At 41.6% G+C, this 19,555-nt stretch overlaps 1 protein-coding gene across 2 annotated transcripts in view; it reads left to right on the forward strand.

The window, feature by feature from the left end:
- LOC127637223 (sushi, von Willebrand factor type A, EGF and pentraxin domain-containing protein 1-like) overlaps positions 1–19,555 on the forward strand; it is a 164,040-nt gene that overhangs the window by 20,762 nt on the left and 123,723 nt on the right. For both annotated transcript variants that reach the window (XR_007969706.1, XM_052118196.1), the window contains exons 2-3: positions 8,845–9,100; positions 11,171–11,347. Coding sequence is in view for 1 of the 2 variants with exons in the window: in XM_052118196.1 (XP_051974156.1) it covers positions 8,845–9,100; positions 11,171–11,347 (433 nt within the window). In the remaining variant the exon portion in view is untranslated. The remainder of the gene's footprint in view (positions 1–8,844; positions 9,101–11,170; positions 11,348–19,555) is intronic.

The following is a 19,555-nucleotide window of genomic DNA, read 5'->3' on the forward strand; positions in this document are numbered from 1 at the left end:
GCCTTGCCTCAACAGAATTATTAATTCCTTTTCTAACTTCTCAGGATACAAAGTCAATTGGTCTAAATCCGAAGCTTTGGCTCTGACAGTGTACTGTCCAGTAATGGCTTTTCAGCCAGGTGCCTTCCAGTCCATCCAATTGGATGCCCAAACAGGGGAATTAAGTATTTGGCCATCCTATTCCCAGAACATTTTTGTGATTTTGTTAATTTTTTAATTGTGATTTAGAGTTGATTTTGACCCCTTAATAAAAAGGTTTTTGAGTGATGTGGGCAGGTGGGCTTCATTACATTTATCATGACTGGGAAGGTTTATGTTATTAAAATTAATTGTATTCCAAACTTTAACTACCTGCTACAATCTCTCCCTGTAGATGTCGCCCTCTCTTATTTCAAACAATTTGGTAGTATAGCGACGTCCTTCATTTGGAATGGTAAACGTCCCAGATTACATTTCAGTAAATTGCATAGGCCAATTGACAATGGTGGGCTAGGCCTACCCAAGATTTTGTTTTATTATTATGCATTCGGTCTCAGACATTTGGCTCATTGGTCGCTTCCACCTGAGAGAGCACCACCCTGGTTTTGTATTGTACAGAAAGTTCTTGCCCCTATTTTGATATTGCAAAGCCTTTCTATTAAACGAACAGGATAAGTTAAGTCACACCCTGTTATCTCGCATTTGCACGCAGTATGGCCAAAAGTGTCAATTTATATAAATGTTGCCTCGAGCATATAGCGGAACCCAAAATGACATATTAATAAGTCCCCTTTCTGCTGGTCAGAGTGGTTAAGGTGCTCTGTGACCTATATGATAGTGGAGAGCTGAGATAGAGTAGCATAGATCCCCCTATAGCGGCAGATACTCTGGGAGTGGTGATTACTGCTTTTGGAAAAGGTCATGAGGCATCAGTGTATTACTCCCTACTAATTCAGATTCTGGGGGATGGAGGTTTAACTTCTATCAAGAGATTATGGAAGAAAGATTTAAATGTGGTATTGCAGGAGGGAGTGTGGGCTAGGATTCTAAAAAACCTCAAGTCTGCATTTAGAGTGCAAGGGTGCGCCAAATGCAATTCAAGATTTTGCATCGATTCTATTGGACCCCTCTAGATTGTATAGGTTTGGTCTTAAAGACCAAAAGACTTAAAGACTTGCCTGCAATGCCAATATTTCTTTTTTTTGGGGGGGGGTTTTGATCGATTTTTATTTAGTACTGATCTTCAGAATCTACATACATTACAGATATTTACATAAAGTATAGTATTCATATAGCAGTGTGTTGTCATCTTGAGCAAGATTGAATGTTGTGTACATGTCCCTCAATTGTTCTAAGTGTCAAAAGCTTGATTTTATATAGTGTGTGCGTGTACTTGTGGCCAAAAATTTGGAAAAATTTACAGATTTAGCTGTTTTGGAAGGAAATCGGTACTTTTTTTTCTCCAAAGTGGCATTCAGCTGATCACAATGTATTAATGTCAGGACATTAATAACATGAAAAATCTGTATTACAATTTGAATAAAATTTTCAAAACTTCTTAAATTACTTCAAAGAGTTCTCATCAAACAAAATCATCCACATGCAGCAAAGACAGCTTTGCAAATTCTTGACATTTCTAGCTGTCAATTTGTCCAGATACTCAGGTGACATTTCACCCCACACTTCCTGCAGCACTTGCCATAGATGTGACTCTTGTCGGGCACTTTACAGTCTAGCTGATCCCACAAAAGCTCAATGCGGTTAAGATCCATAACACTGTTTTCCAATTATCTGTTATCTAATGTCTGTGTTTCCTTGCCCACTCTAACCTTTTCTTTTTGTTTTTCTGTTTAAAAGTGTCTTTTCCTTTGCAATTATTCCCATAAGGTCTGCACCCCTGAGTCTTCTCTTTACTGTTGTACATGAAACTGGTGTTGAGCGGGTAGAATTCAATGAAGCTGTCAGCGGAGGACATGTGAGGCATCTATTTCTCAAACTAGAGACTCTGATGTACTTATCCTCTTGTTTAATTGTACATCTGGTCTTCCCCAACTCTTTCTGTCCTTGTTAGATCCAGTTGTCCTTTGTCTTTGAAGACAGTTTGAAGACATACATATACTTTTGTATGAAATCTTCAGTTTTTTGACAGTTTCAAGCATAGTATAGCCTTCATTCCTAAAAACTATGATTGACTGATGAGTTTCTAGAGAAAGTGGTTTATTTTTTGCCCTTTTTAACCTAATATTGATCTGAAGACATGCCAGTCTATTGCATACTGTGACAACTTAAAATCAAACACAAAGACAATGATAAGCTTCATTTAATGAACCAAATAGCTTTCAGCTGTGTTTGATATAATGGCATGTGATTTTCTTGTTCTAAATTAGCAATTTAGCATGATTACTCAAGGATAAGGTGATGGCTGATGGCTGTCTAGATTTGATCAAAAATGACTTTTTTCAAATAGTGATGGTGCTGTTTTACATCAGTAATGTCCTGGCTATACATTGTGATCAGCTGAATGCCACTTTGGTGAATTAAAGTACCAATTTCCTTCCGAAACAGCAAAATCTGTACATTGTTCCAAAATTTTGGCTGCTAGTATGTATATGCCTCTTACGCGTGTGCATATTTAAATTGTTTTAAAATATTGCGTTATTGTGCTACTCCAATCCCAATCAATAATCAAAACTTGGTACACTATATGGGGCTTTTAATTATAAAGAAGCCCAAAATACACATGAAACTCTTATTTTTAAGCGCCTGTGCTCCCAGTTACAGTATGAGCTCACTGATGGCTGATTCACCGAGAGAGTTAATCTAATTCAAACTGCTAACCTGAGTTCAAACCTTCAGTTCTTTTTGGGTGATTAATGAAAAATATACAGATCAAAAGAGTAATTTGTTCATGACTCTTTCACGCTGGGTTTGTTGCATGCGGTGCAGCAAGCTCGTCAGAAACCGAACAGGGGAAAAGCGGCGTGAGACACACTGGTGCGCACTCTAAAGAGTTATTAAATGGCTCACAAGATGTTTGATGAAACCACATATGAACGCACACAACCCGACTGTTGCCAGTGGCGACTAAATTTTAAATTAGTGTCACAAATTTATGGTCGCAGCCCTGATGGAACACATGTTATCTGGTGTGCGCTTCGCTTGTGCTTTTGATTTAGATTTGTGATTCTCAAAACTAATCATTCATAAATCTTTTTGATCAGTTCAAAGGAATCAAATGTAAAAGATTCTACTCAAATTATTCTTTCACAAATCAGACATCACTATCGCCGATCTGCATGCTATTTGCACATACTGCTATGTTAACTAAAGGGTCTGGAGAAAGTTATCGCAGTAAAAGTATCAATTTCTCTTCAAAATGTAGTGAAGTAAAAGTTAAAAAAAATTATACTCAAAGTACAAATATTAAAAACCTGTGCTTAAAGGGTAACTAAACCCTAAACCAACTTTTTTTAGTTAATGATCTGTAAGAATGGGGCTTTATTAGTACTGGTCATTGATTCAAGTAATTTTTTTGACGTTTGTGTATTAAGTGTTTTAATTCTACAATATATGGTGTAAAAACGTCTGAGTGCTGCCCTCTTCAGGTTGAACGGTGGCTACTGCAGTTGAATTTTCCTATTGGCTGTTGCGGTACATCGTGACGTAAGCGGTGACAGCTGACGTAAGCAGGTTCCAGCTCACCACGCCAGATTCACGTACATGTCGTCTTGCGACCGTTTGAGGAATAATAATAACAATAATAGAGTCTGACAGCAGCTGTCAATTAATCCGTCACTACGAGTCTCAGGTGCCCCCCCCGCTCAGCCCCGCACTCGGTTCGTTCCCTCTATCCCCGCCGGGGTCTGCCCACTTTTCCTGCATTTTCAAATATTTCTAGTGGGTGGAGTCAGACTCTGAGCAGGTGTTTAGTTACCCTTTAAGTACTTTGTTACTACACACCTCTGGTGGTGCTAATCTACAATCAATTTTACCCCGTATGGTAGGCGCTGGTGCCAGCTGGTCTGGTTTCAGTATTTCTGTAACTGTTGATCTCCTGGGATTTTCTCACACAACAGTCTCTAGAAAAATATAAAACATCCAGTGAGCGGCAGTTCTGCGGATGGAAACGCCTTGTTGATGAGAGAGGTCAACAGAATGATCTCAGATAACCGCTCTGTACAATTGTGGTGAGAAGAATAGGTTGGGTCAGGGTTACCCTGGTGACCACTGGGCATCACTATGTATATTTATTGTTCACTTGTCTTTTATTTGCTTATAGGTTTTGTATTTCTTTTCATTGTCTTTATTCATTGGATCTTGTGCTTATTAGTTCCAGGTTTTCTCATCACTTCCTTGTGTATTCAGTCCTTGTGTTCCCCTGTGTTCTTTGCCAGTTCTTGTCCTTTGCTGGATGTTACTGTGAGCCTGGCTCACACTAAAATCCCAACCAACAAAACCCATCTTCAATCTGACCCATTAGTAGATATTTTAAAACGTAACTGCTGTCATTGACTGTAAATGATAGCACAGCAATAATATTTACATAATTTTGTGGAGACACCACGTTTTTGTTATACAAAGTCATTTTTATACTAAGACATATTGTGTAAAAACGGTACAATCCATAAAGTTCTTTTTAAAGTGATACAAATGCAAAGATGCTGCAACAAAGTATATTATATTAGAGATATAGCCTAAGAGTACTCACAAAAGATTAAATGCAGACATTTTCATCTCTGTAAAAATTTGCACTCAGTGTGCAAAGGCCTTTAGGTTACTATTTGGGTAAAGAAAACTGATTCATGATCATGACAAAGGGGTGTCTGAGAGGTGGATAGCAAAGTATACCCCGTCCTGAGCATGCCCAGTGACCCCATACAGGAAGCAGATAAATTAACAGAGGATTATGTTTAAATTAGCTGCTGTGAAGGACACATTTATCAAAGAAAAGTGAGATTCTCAGCATACATGGTATCCCAGATATGGATATTGTGATTTATAGCCTGTAGACAATGACTGTGTTGCATGTGCTCACCGGAAATGAAGAAAGGAGTCCCTGCTGACCTGACATTGCCTTTTAAATAAACAGGTTAGGACTCTCCTGTTTAGAATTCCTCCTGCTTAGGAACCACATCTAAACCTCTGATTGCTCTTCTCAGGAAGTTGCTGACTTGTTCACTTGCTCTTTGGCTGAGACTTTGGCTGCTGCAGCTTCACTGAGGCCTAAAGACCCACACACATTAGACAGTTTATCAAAATCTTTTTCTGTCAGGCTAAAAGGATAATTTGTGTTTGAATCATCATGTAAATGCTCTATCCTGACTGAATGTTTTCCAGTCCATTTTTGCGAATTCAGACACACATTCCTACAGTAGATAATGTGATTGTGGCTTGGCTTTGTCCAACATGTATACGTGGAGTGAGTGAGGAACTGGTAAGCAGGTCCCTGTTTGCCACTGCTGGTAGATGCTGAAACTACACCAAATGATGGCAAAAACTATGTGTATCCATTGATAGCTTTTCAAAAGTAAGTGGATTTTTTCCCAAGAAACATTTGAATCAAAATGATTTCATTACATCTTTTTACAGTGACAGATTGTATTTGAAGGACTCTACTCTCTGTCCCCATTGACAAGCGATTCAGGAACCGAGCGCCAGTAAGCAAAATTGCAGCCTCCATTTTGTGTACTTCTGGGGAACCTTGCGCTTGCTAAGCACTGCAACAGAGATGAATCAGGATGCTAACAGATGGCTCTCTCCAATGTATATTTGCACCAACTGTGTGCAAGGTCTCACTTAAATATTCATGAACTTCACACTAAGGGCTTAGTAACAACTAGTTAGTTTGCAACTAATCAGTTACATTTACTTTTATTGATCTGATAAACAACCTTCAAATTTCTGTCAACAGAAGTGTTGAAAAGCTGTATATCTTGTTTTCACCTTTTGTCTCACATAACTTTCAGCTGAAATAAATTACATTTCCATTGAAATACATGACAGTATAACAAATAACATCTCTACATATGTAGTAAATAATATTCAGGAACTATCTAAAATTGAAAAGAGGCAATAATGTATATTTTTTTGCAACAGTGAAAAGGATACTGATGTGTTCCTGATGTAATTTAATTCGTTTTCATTTTTGTCCCAACCATTACTCCCGGATATATTCATATTTATTCCATAAATATTTATATTACACCTTAACCCTATAACTAGTCTAAGCAGGGCAATGCTTCCCGATACGTGGATTATGCAGTCTGCGTAGGGCACAAACTCCCAAGGGGGGCACCAAAACGTCCACCGGCTGCCCTTCCTCATGCATTATACGTTATTCAAGGACCCAATAGCAGTTGTTGAACACTCTCCCTGTCAGAGTGTATAATGGGGATAAAGAGTAACACAACGTAGCTTAAAACTTCAACTGTACAGGAGGGGTTACGATTGAGGAGAGGCTGGAAAAATGCTTCTGCAGTTCATGTACCCACAGTGTTGTGATTGCCTGAATTATATTACATATAAACATTTCTTGTCACAAACCTTTTTTTGACTGAGCTAATTAGATTAGCCACTAATGCAAAAGATTAACCGCTTCTGTTTTGATAGGAGACCAGATGTGTGTATGTTCGTGTATAAATATGTTGTGGATTTATTTTGTGTAGGAGTGACTAAAGTACTGTGTAATTCTGTGGGTGCAAATACAGTATATGTGGTTGTTAATAAGTATGTCAAATTACACATCTGAGAGCGTCAGTAGCTGTTCCCTCTAATGTTTCTGTAATATCTGACAGTTGTCTACATTCCTTTAATGATGTGCAGACATGTTTGTGTCCCATTACCACCTCTGACTCATATCTAAACACCCTCACACCATCAGTGTCATTGAGCTGCCACCTTATAAAAGGCCACAATCACACCCTCTTTTAGCCCATGCACCAATTCCCATGGGACTCGGCCACAGTGACATCACTGTGGAGACAGCCAGTGGGATATCTCTATATTTGTGTCTGAGTCTGTTAGATAGAGGGAGCAGGGGAGATTTCGCTGTTTGGATTTCACATGGTTCATTTGATATTCTTGATACAATATAACACTTTCCAGCCCGTCAGCTGTGCGCTTTGTACACTGTGAAAGAGACCCCTACACACACACACACACACACACACGTTGGGTTTCCATGTTTTATAGGGACATCAAATATAAAAATATCAAAGACTTTGGGTTTTACTATCCTTATGGGGACATTTGGTCCCCACAAAGTGATAAATACACGCTCTCACACACACACACACACACACACACACACACACACACACACACACACACACACACACACACACATACTTACAATGACGTCACCACATAACACACAAGTGACAAAATCACTTCAGTTCAAGTGGTCTAAGAGCTCATTTCTGAAACTTAGGATGGCAGGGGATCGCAATTAATGTCCAGCGCAGCATGGAGCATTTCCTCAATATGCACTGCAGCTGCTAAAATGTCATTAGGCCAGTTAGTTGTTTTATTGTTGCTGATTTTTCTGTTTTGAATTATTGCGTGTACTTGTGTACCTGATCGATAAAGCTGTCGAAAGCTAGCTGAATTCCGCTTAACTATGCTAATTCATTATGTGGCCTTAAAGGGGGCACTCAAACTGACTATGGTCTGGCATTAAAAAAGCTAGCCAGAGCACAGCTAATAGAACATAATGCAGTGTCTTGAGGTGTGTTTTAAAACGTATTACAAGTTTTAATTTTTGTTTATCTTGAAATGCACCACTCCTCAAAAAGTCACTGAAAAAACAGTAAGACATGGCACAATAAATAACTTAAGACACCTATCTAACAATTTTTGTAGTAAAAGTATATAGCAGTTTCACTATATACTACGTTTAAATGCAGAGACGAAGTAAGCCATGCGTAGGTAGATTTTTTCTAAAACTGTAAACACACTACCCAACCCACGCATCCGAATATGCATGCCTTCCTACTACTGTATATAGTATGCCAAAAGCAGTATGTCACTGGAATGGTATTGCAGGCTATGTCTGAATATGACCAATAGGTTTATTCATAAAACAGTAGAAGAAAAATACTTGGATGATCAACTGCATCTGCCAAGATTATGAAGAGCTCATCCACTGGACACTTTACAAGTGATGCCTAAAGTGACTGGGAACTGATTCAAAACAGTGAATTTAACCAAACAGTTTGAAAAGCAACTTATTTTCGTCCTGCCTCCGTAGGCAGCAAAGTCCTGGTTTCGGACGCAGCACCGGTTTTGTGGTCACGCCTAAAAAACTCTATTGCTCTCTGAGGTTTATAACCACTAGAGCAATGCAAGAGCATAAGTAATTTATATACAACGGAACCACACATTGGCCAAGGGCTTGTGCCTGTGTTTGCGTACTTGTGTGAAGTATGCTTCGGCCTTTACAGTCTCTTCAGTGGACTGTACTGCAGTTTAAAGTGTTTTTGGATCGTTCCACAGACAAAACATTGATAAAATAACTGTCAAAGAACATTCAGTATACAAAGAAACCCAGAAAACATGAGATGTGGAAAATCAGATGTGATCTAGTCCTTTGTACAGCTTTATATCGTTGAAGAGACTGCAAGTCTATCCCTTACAGCCTTTGTTTTGATTTGTTCATCTTTGCAGTTCCGTTTGTGGCGCAGAAGTTATATACTTCATCTGTAATTTTATATTTCGAGTTTTCAGATTACAATTACGAGTGCGACGAATGTGAATGGTTTTTAACAAATGGGAAATTTGCAATTACTCAGACATGAGATGAACGCACAATTGGGCACATTGCAGTTCAACATAATGAATATCTCTTTTTCTGTTTGTAACTCGCAGCAAATCTTGCGGCACTCGCGTGAGAACGCCAGGAAAGTGATCTTCCTCATCACTGACGGCTACTCCAACGGCGGAGACCCCCGGCCCGTGGCGGCGGCGCTGCGGCAGAGAGGCGTGGAGATCTTCACGCTGGGCATCTTGCAGGGGAACATCCGTGAGATACACGATATGGCCTCCCACCCGAAAGATCAACACTGCTACCTGGTGCACAACTTCGCTGAGTTTGAAGCGCTGGCTCGACGTGCCCTTCATGAAGGTACAGTATAGGCCTATATATATATATATATATATATATATATATATATATATATATATATATATATATATATATATATATATATATATATATGTAACGTTATCTAAAACTTAACATTACTAAAATGTAAATTAATAAATAAATATAGCCTATTATGCAAATCCTATAGTTACAGTAAATGTTACTATTATAAAATCATGATACTTATGTTTCTTTTATTTAGTTTTATTGTACTAACAATTATTGGAACTTTGGTGGAAACTATGATTATGGTGAAGTGTTGTAAAGAGAAATTAAAATGAGATGTGATGTCCAGTTCAGCACATTTTTAGCTGAACCTTATAAATATGAGTCCATGTTAATCCCAGTTTTTACAGAAAACTAGTATTAAATGAATCAGTGTAATTATTTCCATTGTCTGGCTATAACAGATCAGTTTATCAAATATCTCAGCTCTGTCAGCCACATGAATTCAAAAGACCCTTCAATGAAAATCCAAACTGAGTTTCACCCATTACCAGCTAGATATTAAACCGCTATGGATCCAAATCCATATGCTGATATGCTCAAATAAGGCATTATTTGTTCTCCCCTCCTGTTGTGATATCATGTCTGTGGTATCCTGAGTCCAAGACCAGCTGCTTGGCCTGTTTGTGTATGCTATTGCAAAAATCTGAAACAATGCATTTATTTGTATTTAGGCAGACAAAACTCTCCTGCCAAAGTGAAGTTTTTCATAGTTAGTTAATAATGCAGCAGATGCCAATACCAAAATATAATATAGTATATATAAACAAAATATAGTTTTTAAAAGTTAATGTTACTTATTGAAGCAAAAAAGATATCTAATACCAACTGGGCCTGTGTGGAAAAAGTTTTTGCCCCCTTAGTTACTAAATCCCCAAATCTATGAAACTGCATTTATAATGGGGTTCAGCTGGAATAGAAACACCCAGGCCTGAATACTGCCAGCCCTGTTCAATCACATTAGCACATAGATAGAACTTTTTCAAGTGCATGAAGTTGGCTGAAAGGTCTCACCCAGTAGCACACTATGCCAAGGTCAAAGGAAATTCTAGAGATTTAGGAAAAATGTGATTGAAATACACCAGTCTGGGAAGGGTTAAATCTATTTCAAAGGCTTTGGGACTCCAAAGAACCACAGTGAGAGCCATTATCTCCAACTGGAGCAAACTTATAGAGCACATATAGAGCACAAATAGAGCACAGTAGTGAACCTCCCCAGAAGTTGCCGACCTTCCAAAACTCCTCCAAAAGCACAGCAACGACAGTGACCAGGAAGTCACAAAAAAAGCCAAGGACAACATCCAAGGAACTGCAGGCCTCTCTCGCATCAATAAAGGTCACTGTTTGTGACTCCGATATCAGAAAGACACTGGTCAAAAATGCCATCCATGAAAGAGTGGCGAGGCAAAAACTACTGCTGACCCAGAAGAACATTAAGGCTTGTCTGATTTTTGCCGAAACACCTTGATGATCCTCAAAGCTTTTGAGAGAATGTTCTGTGGACTAATGAGTCGAAAGTGGAACTGTTTGGAAGACAGGGGGATGCTTTGCTGTTTCAGGGCAGGGTGCTTTGCAATAATTGTGGGAAACATGAATTCTGCTTTCTACCAGAAAATCCTAAAGAGAACATCCGGTCATCAGTCTGTTAGTTGAATCTCAAGTGAAACTGGATTATGCAGCAAGATAATGATCCAAAGCATAGGAGTAAGTCCACCTCTGAATGACTCTAAAGAAGCCAAATTAAAGTTTTGGAGTAGCCTAGTCAAAGTAATGACTTGAACCCGATTGTAGTGCTGTGGCAGGACCATAAACGGCAGTTCATTTTCAAACCCCTAATGTGGCTGAACTAAAGCTGTTCTGCAAAGAAGAGTGGGCCAAAATTCCACCACAGCATTGTGAAACACTGATCTCCAGTTATCAGAAGCATTTGGTTGCAGTTGTTGCTGCTAAAGGTGGCACAACCAGCTATTAAGTTTAAGGGTTAAGTTTAATGTCATTTTCTCTCCACCATTCTGTCTTTCCCATTCACCCCCTTTCTACTAGATTTGCCCACTGGAAGTTATATTCAGGAGGATCTGGCCCAGTGTTCATCATTGTGTGAAGAGGGAAAGCACTGCTGTGACACAATGGCCAACTGTAAATGTGGTACACACACAGGGCAGTATGACTGTGTGTGTGAAAGAGGATACTATGGAAAAGGGCTTCAACATGAGTGTACAGGTAAGGGTCACGACCCCATAGATCAGACAAGAGCCCTCCACACGACCCTCAAGCAAGGTTTGGAGTTTATTTTCCATTTCAGTTCAAGAGATGGATGCAGTTCATAGTGACAAGTATCAGTTCAGTACTTAATAAATGCTTGGGGGCTTGTAAGGCTGAAATGTGAACTGAATGCCAGATCCTCTCCTGAAATGAAGTAGAAGGAAAACTTCCATCAGATATCCATAGAGACAGAGAAAACATCAAACAACAGAGCAAATAGATGGGACATTGAAGATGTTGTCAGAGCGGTGCTTAAGCTCCCATTTTGCTCTCATTACAAACCCATAAACATAATTTAAAACATTCACAATCATCACTGTCTGCACTACGGTATACCATAAAATATGCTGTATCAAACTGAATTTAATCTTAATACGGCAGCCCTGCATTCCGTCCATCCCATAAAACTGTTTGAAGAAAAATCAATGCTTCATCTAAATTAAGCTGTATTTACATTTACATTTGTAAAGTGCAGTCCCAATAAATATACCTTTCATACTGTGCTCATATTGAGAAAGCATTAAAATAATTATGCTACCTAAATAAACTGACTAATGAGGTGTTAGGAAATCATTAGTGGAACAATCACCGGGTGAACTGCACATACACAGGGCCTACAGAATTTGGCGATGAAAGTTTCTTATTTTCAGATTTAAACAAATATCATCATACATCACTTTCTTTTGCACTTTCTCATTTTCACTTTTCCAATGAGAAAGTCATGTCTTAATGCCTTGAGAAGTCTATAATAAATCAAATTTTTAAGTAATAATGTTAAACTGACATATGAGGAAATTGATTTTCTCACACCTAATCACTACTGCAGTGGTTCCCAACCCTGTCCCTGGAGCCCCCCCCCCCAACACTAAACATTTGGGATTGCTCCCTATGAATCTCATTTATTTATGTGTTAACATTTTAATCAAGCCCCTCTCACCATAAACTACTTTAGCATTGTCATAACACCTTATAACAATCTTTTTACGAAATCAACACATTTCAATCTTTTCTCGGTTTCATTTTCACCTATTTCGTGCAAACTTCTGAATGTGATAGTAAAGGCCATAGACAAACAAAGCTGTAATCACTATTAGATGTTGTTAGGGCAATAGCATTCCCCACTATTAATTTCTGACTGACTGTTAATTAGCAGCAGAATGTTTTAATTAATGACAGATTGCAAACACATAGCAGGCCAGAGGGGGTTGGCTGGCCTGTGAAAGCCACCAGGAAAAACTAAACTAAACGATGGCCAAGGTTACTTTATTCTGATTTGGAGGATGTTTTAAGTAACTAAGGGACAAAAATATCTTGCATCACAGATATTTGCATTTTCCTGTCAGGCTTTTTTTAGTTGTACCCACTGGTCAAGTTTGAATCTTTTGTTGATCATTAGGGATTTAAAAAGGAAGGCACTATGTATATCATTAGAGCTTACTGGAAAGCCTGCAAATGTGCAACATCCTGATGTCTAAACAGCAATAAACCTAGTGCTTAATAACAAGACCAAAGGCCATTTCATCTGAACTGATCTCTTTCCACTGTTTTGTGAAAGTAAAACATGGAGGAACAGAAACATAAACAAGATGAATGACACCATTTGTGAAGGTATGTGTTTTGTTTTGTTTGACTTTGGCATTCCAGTGGCACTGTAATGACCAGACATATTTATCCAGGGCATTCTGTGTTAAACAAGTCAGTGTAAGAGATAATCAAAAACGTAGTAACCATAATGCATCTCAGCTGTTGTGTGACAGGGACTGGTTGTCAGATGTCAGAGGTCAGAGCATGATTGAGGATGAGATGCTACTTTATTTCCTCAAATTGTGGATCTTAAATATTTACCCTCAACAGAACACCTCAGACTCCACATGCAAGCCCCTAGACAAACATAAATCTATCCAAGGAAAAATGCTCCAGAAAAGAGGAAAGTACAAGGAATTTTGGTAACATTGGTGAGCTACAGAGTGAGGAAATGTTGCAATTATGTCGTTTTTGACCTCTTTCTGCTCCCCCTCTGCCTGTCTCTCTCTTCCTGCAACCTTGTGACCAACAACATCCCACAATCTCCTCTCCCTGATATCTTAAATTAGTCTTGATAACTACCTATGTGTTATAATCTTTCCGATCACCAACCCAATACAGTAAACAAGTGAACAAATGACTGGCTAAATGTAATGTCCCGGTTAGATAGTAGGCTGCAACCCTTCTTACGGTTTGCATTCGACAGCCAGACATATCAGTACAAGGTCCTCCCCTTCGGACTGTCCCTGTCCCCCCTCTCAATGTCAGCACGCCTCACAACCGAGTGCGCACAGTCAGTGCTTACGTGTCTGGCTCCTCTCAAACAGTTTCAGAGTCTCCTGGGGCATATGGCATCCTCGGTCGCGCCGCTCTGGTTGATGCATATGAGACCGCTCCAGCACTGGTTTCAGACTCGAGTCCCGAGATGGGCCTGGCGCTGCGGCACATACCGTGTGTTTATCACCACTTCCTGCCGTCAGACTTTCAACCCTTGGACAGACCTCTGTTTTTTGTGGGCAGGAGTCCCCCTACAGCAGGTGTTCAGATGTGTCATGGTCACCACGTTGGAAAATCAACTGCCTCGAGTTGTTGGCTGTACTCCTTGCCCTGCGGAGGTTTCTCCCGCTGATTCGTCTTGATCCATTCAGACAGCACCGCCTTGGTAGCGTACATAAATCGCCAAGGCGGCATACGCTCCCGTCACATGTCACAACTCGCCCGCCATCTCCTCCTTTGGAGTCAGCCGTGACTCAGGTCGCTGCTCGCCTCTCATATCCCTGGTGACCACAACACGACTCCCTAACAGAGGCCCCTCTCGGCACAGACGAGCTGGCACACAACTGGCCCCGGGGGCTGCGCAAGTACGCATTTCCCCAGTGAGCCTTCTTGCACTGGTGCTGTGCAAGGTCAGAGAAGACGAGGAACAGATCACATTGATGGCTCCTTATTGACCCACCTGGACCTGGTTCTCAGATCTCACTGGTGACCTCACGACAGTGCCTCCCTGACAAATTCTCCTGAGGAAGGACCTCCTTTCTCAGGGACGGGGCACCCTCTGGCACCCGCACCCAGACCTCTGGAATCTCCACGTCTGGCCCCTGGACAGGACGTGGAAGAATGAAGTGGTCTACCACCTGCTGTCATTGACACAGTCAACCAAGCCAGAGCTCCCTCTACCAGGCAGTTTTACGCCTTCAGTGCTTCATTCCTGCAGGAGAGGCTGTAGGGGAGGCTGTCCCCCACCACCTTGAAGGTGTGTGTCGCTGCTATCGCAGCCCACAATGACGCAGTAGACGGCAAGTCCCTTGGTAAGCATGACTTGATTATCAGATTCCTTAAGAGGCGCCCAGAGGTCGAACCCTTCCCGGCCAAACCTTTTCCCCTCCTGGGATCTCTCAGTGGTCCTCTCAGGCCTTCAGAGACCCCCCTTCGAGGCGCTTTGATTCAGTCGAGCTCAAAGCCCTCTCCTTGAAGACGGCCCTCCTGATCACGCTTCCATCAAGAGGGGTTTGGGACCTGCAAGCGTTCTCTGTCAGCGACACTTGCCTGGAGTTCGGTCCACAACCCCCCTTCAGGGTTTAGGTCGTGAACCTGCAAGCAAAGCTGTCCCAGGAGGAGGCAGACCCAGCCTCTTCGTTGCTGTGTCCGTAACGTGCTTTGCGTACCCATGTGGACCGCACGCAGGGCTCTAGATGCTCTGAGCAGCTCTTTGTCTGCTTTGGCGGACGGCGGAAAGGGAATGCCATCTCAAACAGAGGTTAGCTGATTGGGCTGTTGACGCTATTTCCCTAGCCTATCACACCCAGGCCGTGCCCCCGCGGGTTTGAGCACACTCTACGAGAAGTGTGCCATCCTCGTGGGCACTGGCCCACGGCACTTCCTTAGCAGACATCTGCAGAGCGGCTGGCTGGGCAACACCCAACACCTTTGCTAGGTTCTACAACCTCAGGGTTGAGTCGGTCTCGTCCCATGTTTTGACTGGTCCAAGCTGGTAGAACTCGGTAATACGGAACAACCGACCGGGTGTTCCGCTTGCACCTTGCGCCCTTCACCAAGCTGATCCAGTGCGCCTTCTTTCCCAGGTGAGCCAGCAAGCTCTCACTTCCTAGATGCTCTTCCTCCCTAGCCCTCTGGCCGCAGATTCAGCGGAGGAATTCGCCACCAGACCCACCATGAGTCGAGTGCTCCGTGCTGGGCTTGGGCTCCACAGACATAGTTCCCGCTTCAGGCAACTCCCTGTGATGTATTTTCCGTGGTACGGTCCCCCTACTGGCAGGACCCACGTCTTCCTGGGGCAGTCCTCCCTGCCCCCCGGTCACCGTGTCTGTAGCAACTCCTCCCTTGTCAGCCAGGATCTACCACCGCACCATATCCACGGGTGGCTTGACAACCCCCGTGTGTATTGATCATAAGTTACCTCCCCCCAGTTTGGGCAGGTCGTGGTCTCCGCAGGGCCTTTTCCCCCTGAAAGAATAGGAACAGGAAAGGATGCCTTCCCCAACACATCTATAGCGTTAAGATAGCCCCAGCCGCTTTTTAACTCTATGACGAGAAACATAGAGCGAGAAAAGACGCGGCTGGCCGGCTGGCTCCCATGCATGTCATGTCACCTGTTTCCGTACGGGTATGGGGAACCTAAGAGCGGTATATGACACTTTTTTTTAGTGGGGGCATTGGGGAGGGTTACGTGCAGCCGACCCAGCTGCTTCTAGCATGCAACAGCCTGCTTGCACTTGGCTCGGTAGCCACGTAACACGGAGTAGTGCATGGCGTTTTTGTCACTACAATCGACACAATGTCGAGTGAGTGACAGAAGGGGAACATCATGGTTACTGTTGTAACCTCTGTTCCCCAATGGAAGGAACGAGACGTTGTATTCCTCTTGCCAGGTCACTATCCCTACCACTGTAATGTGCCGTAACAGTATTCTCGGCTCCTCAGTGAAAACCTGTCTGGCATTCGCTCCCTTTATATGTATGTATGTCTGGGGCGGGGCATGCAAATTCTGTCTGCCAACTTGACATTGGCCTTTTCTCAAGTTCAAGTTCAGAGGTACGCGAGGCTCTCAGAAGAGACCCCTTGTGTCACTACAATCGACACCATGTCAAGTGAGTGACGGAAGAGTTCCGACTGTATCATATTATCACTCCCTATTCTCCCCGTCATTTCCTTGCATGGCTGTTCTTTGTTTGTTAAAAAATTGCACAAGTACAATTATGTTTTTTTTTCCTTCATCTGTTTCTTGCCATTTATATCTCTAATCTCTTCCACACCACAAAAAACAGGCATAAGGTGAACATCCAGCCTTACTAAAGCAGGGTGAAAGTTTCAAAGCTCTCCAATGTCCTGTCATTATTTTCCTCTTATTCCTTTTTTTTCATGCCTCATCACTCTTTCACTATCCAAACCTTCATGCCACATGGCTCTTTCTTTCCTTTCACCCATCTTTTGATTCACCTCTTCTTTCACCCAGTGTCCCTGTCTCATCATATTTTCCATCTTCCTTTAAAATAAAACTCCCATTGCTGGTTTCTTCCTGCCTCAGTAGCTCAAGAGCCAGGAATGAAGTCAGAGGAGACACTGTAATGCATGTTTGGCTACACAGGCCTTTTAGTTTCTGCAGCATTGCCTAGACAGCCTGGGCTCCAGCAAACAATCTGGAAAAAGGTTTTAGTGTAGTTTTATCATTCCAAGTGCTCTGTTCAGTGAAGTGTGAAAAGAATGACTTTGTCTTAAACCCCAACCACTTTCTTTCTGCTCTTGAGGGTTTATTCCTTGAACTTATAGAGTATACTATATTAACCATATTAGTCAGCCATATCCGTTTTGTCATGGTTTAATTTTTCTGAACTCTGTTTTGAATGAAGTCATCCTGCTAAATGTGAGCTGGACTGGACTGTTCCACATACATATTCAAATAAGAAATTACCCTATTCTAGGCCACTGATCTTGTGATAGACCTGGGCTGTCAATCATCTTTTGTTCTGATGTAGTGTTTATGGTAAATGCAAAGTGCATCTAGATGTTGAAATTGTGAGGGGTGCTTGCATGTGCAAAACGTACCCCATGTAGTTTCTGTGCAATTGCTAAGAAGTGCTTTTAGGAGTGGTTTTTCAACATGTCGATAAGAGGTTGCTAGGGAGTTCTGGGTGGCAGTTAGTGTGTTGCTAGGTAGTTGCATGAGTCCTCCGGGTGGTTGTTACATCACTTACTGGCTCAAGTCAAAAGAACCCAAGTATCTATATAGTTTTATTGTCTCCCACAGGAAGATCATGAGTGGAATCCTTAGAAAATATTGCACACCTCTCAATGAACTACACAACTTGATCATCCATCTCACATTGAGTTGCGTGAGATGAGTCATGCACCAAATCTTATTTCGAAGGGCAATACTTGAGCAATATGCTTCGCAAGCACCACTTATAACAAGCCATATCTACTATTGAAGAACTACTACTATTTCTGTCATTAATACCATGCTAACTGCCTGAAATACAACAACTGTGTTTATAAAATGATAGGCTGTACATTAAAATAATTAAACACTATACAAAAAATGCACAATGATCTCGGCCTGTGTTATGAGCCTGAGTCATTTTGATGTTTACTCACTGATTCCATTCTGTCCTGTGTATTGTCTGTGTATGTGCATGTGCTTATTTGTGTTACAGGTGGGCAGATCTGGTGATAATTTGTTGGAGGCTCCGATTGGTTCTCCTCCACACCTGATCCACATAAGAACCGCCCCAAACACTCAACAGGAGGCCCCACTATTGTGCCATTGTTGATTGTTACCACTTTGCTATTGTTTTATTGTCTATTCTAGAGTGTATCAGAGAGTTTGCGAGTGTTTATTTGGAATTGTGCAGTGAGTGATATTAGGAGATTGTGATTTTGAACCTTTTTATCCTTGTTAACTGACCCATGCCTGTTTGACTACGATTTTGGATTCCGGATTGTTCTGTTTGCTACGGACTTGTACATTTAGGTACTGTAAATATTTTTGTCTAAATAAGGGAGGTAGGGGTTTGACGCCATTTTATTTTGTATATCTTTTCACATTGTTTTGGGATAGGGAGGTAGGTAAGTTTAAATTGTATTTTGTTTTCTTTTGTTTTAGGAATTGTAGAGGTTTAACAAAAGATTGTTTTGTTTGTTATTTTGGCCTTGTCTGCCCCTGACGCTTAAAAACCCTTTTGGAAATAAACGCATGTTATTTTTGATATCTCTCTGGTAGTTTGACTTATTCCTTTTCCTGTTACGGCCGACCCCTAGTGGTCGTAACAGAAATTGGGGGCTCGTCTTAAAAGAAAGTTTCCAAAACCTAGTTGGAGTTTTCGTCATCGCTTGACTAAGAATTCATGAAATTTGCTTTGTTTGTTGTTGTTGTTGTTTGGCTACTGGTTTTCACTTTAAGGGGAAGGGAATTTGGAATGGCCTCTAAATTTGAACTAGAGAAATTTGCGATTCAACCAACGTTGCAACAGTTAGACATCTGCCGCAAAGATGATCTGTTTTCGATTATGGATTTATATCAAGTCAGAGTTCCTCGTGGTGCAGTGAAACGGGAGATTAAGGATGTGATTTATAAACACTTGGTGGAGCACGGAGTTTTGACGGAAGAGGGAGAGTCGGCGGGTGTTGCATTTCGGTTGCCGGTTTCCGCAGGTGAGGGTGAGAAACCCAAATATGAGGAGCTGGTCAGCATAGATCCTGTCGATCTACCTTCTCCGCAAGATCCTTTACTGGCAATCAAATTGAAAGAGTTGGAGGTGGAGCTGGGCAGACAGCGTTATGAGAGTCAGCTGTTGCATGTACGCACAGTTGAGCTTGAAACAAAGCGAGATATCAAGCTCAAGGAGCTGGAGCTTGAGCTCAAAACTAAATCACCTGTTCACCCCTCAGCTGTTGATGCGCCTGGCGTGAGCATGACTGTGTCATCACCCATCATTGCTTCCACGCCGAGTCCTATTCCTGCACCTCGACGCAACCCACAAGTAAGTCAACCTGTATTTGACATTAGTCGACAAATTGCACTACTCCCATTGTTTCGAGAGAGCGAGGTTGACACTTATTTTACGGTTTTTGAGCGAATTGTCGCCACATTAAAATGGCCGCTGAATGTTTGGCCACTGTTATTGC

The sequence above is a fragment of the Xyrauchen texanus genome, chromosome 1 (assembly GCF_025860055.1).
Source record: "Xyrauchen texanus isolate HMW12.3.18 chromosome 1, RBS_HiC_50CHRs, whole genome shotgun sequence".
NCBI classification, from domain to species: Eukaryota; Metazoa; Chordata; class Actinopteri; order Cypriniformes; family Catostomidae; genus Xyrauchen; species Xyrauchen texanus.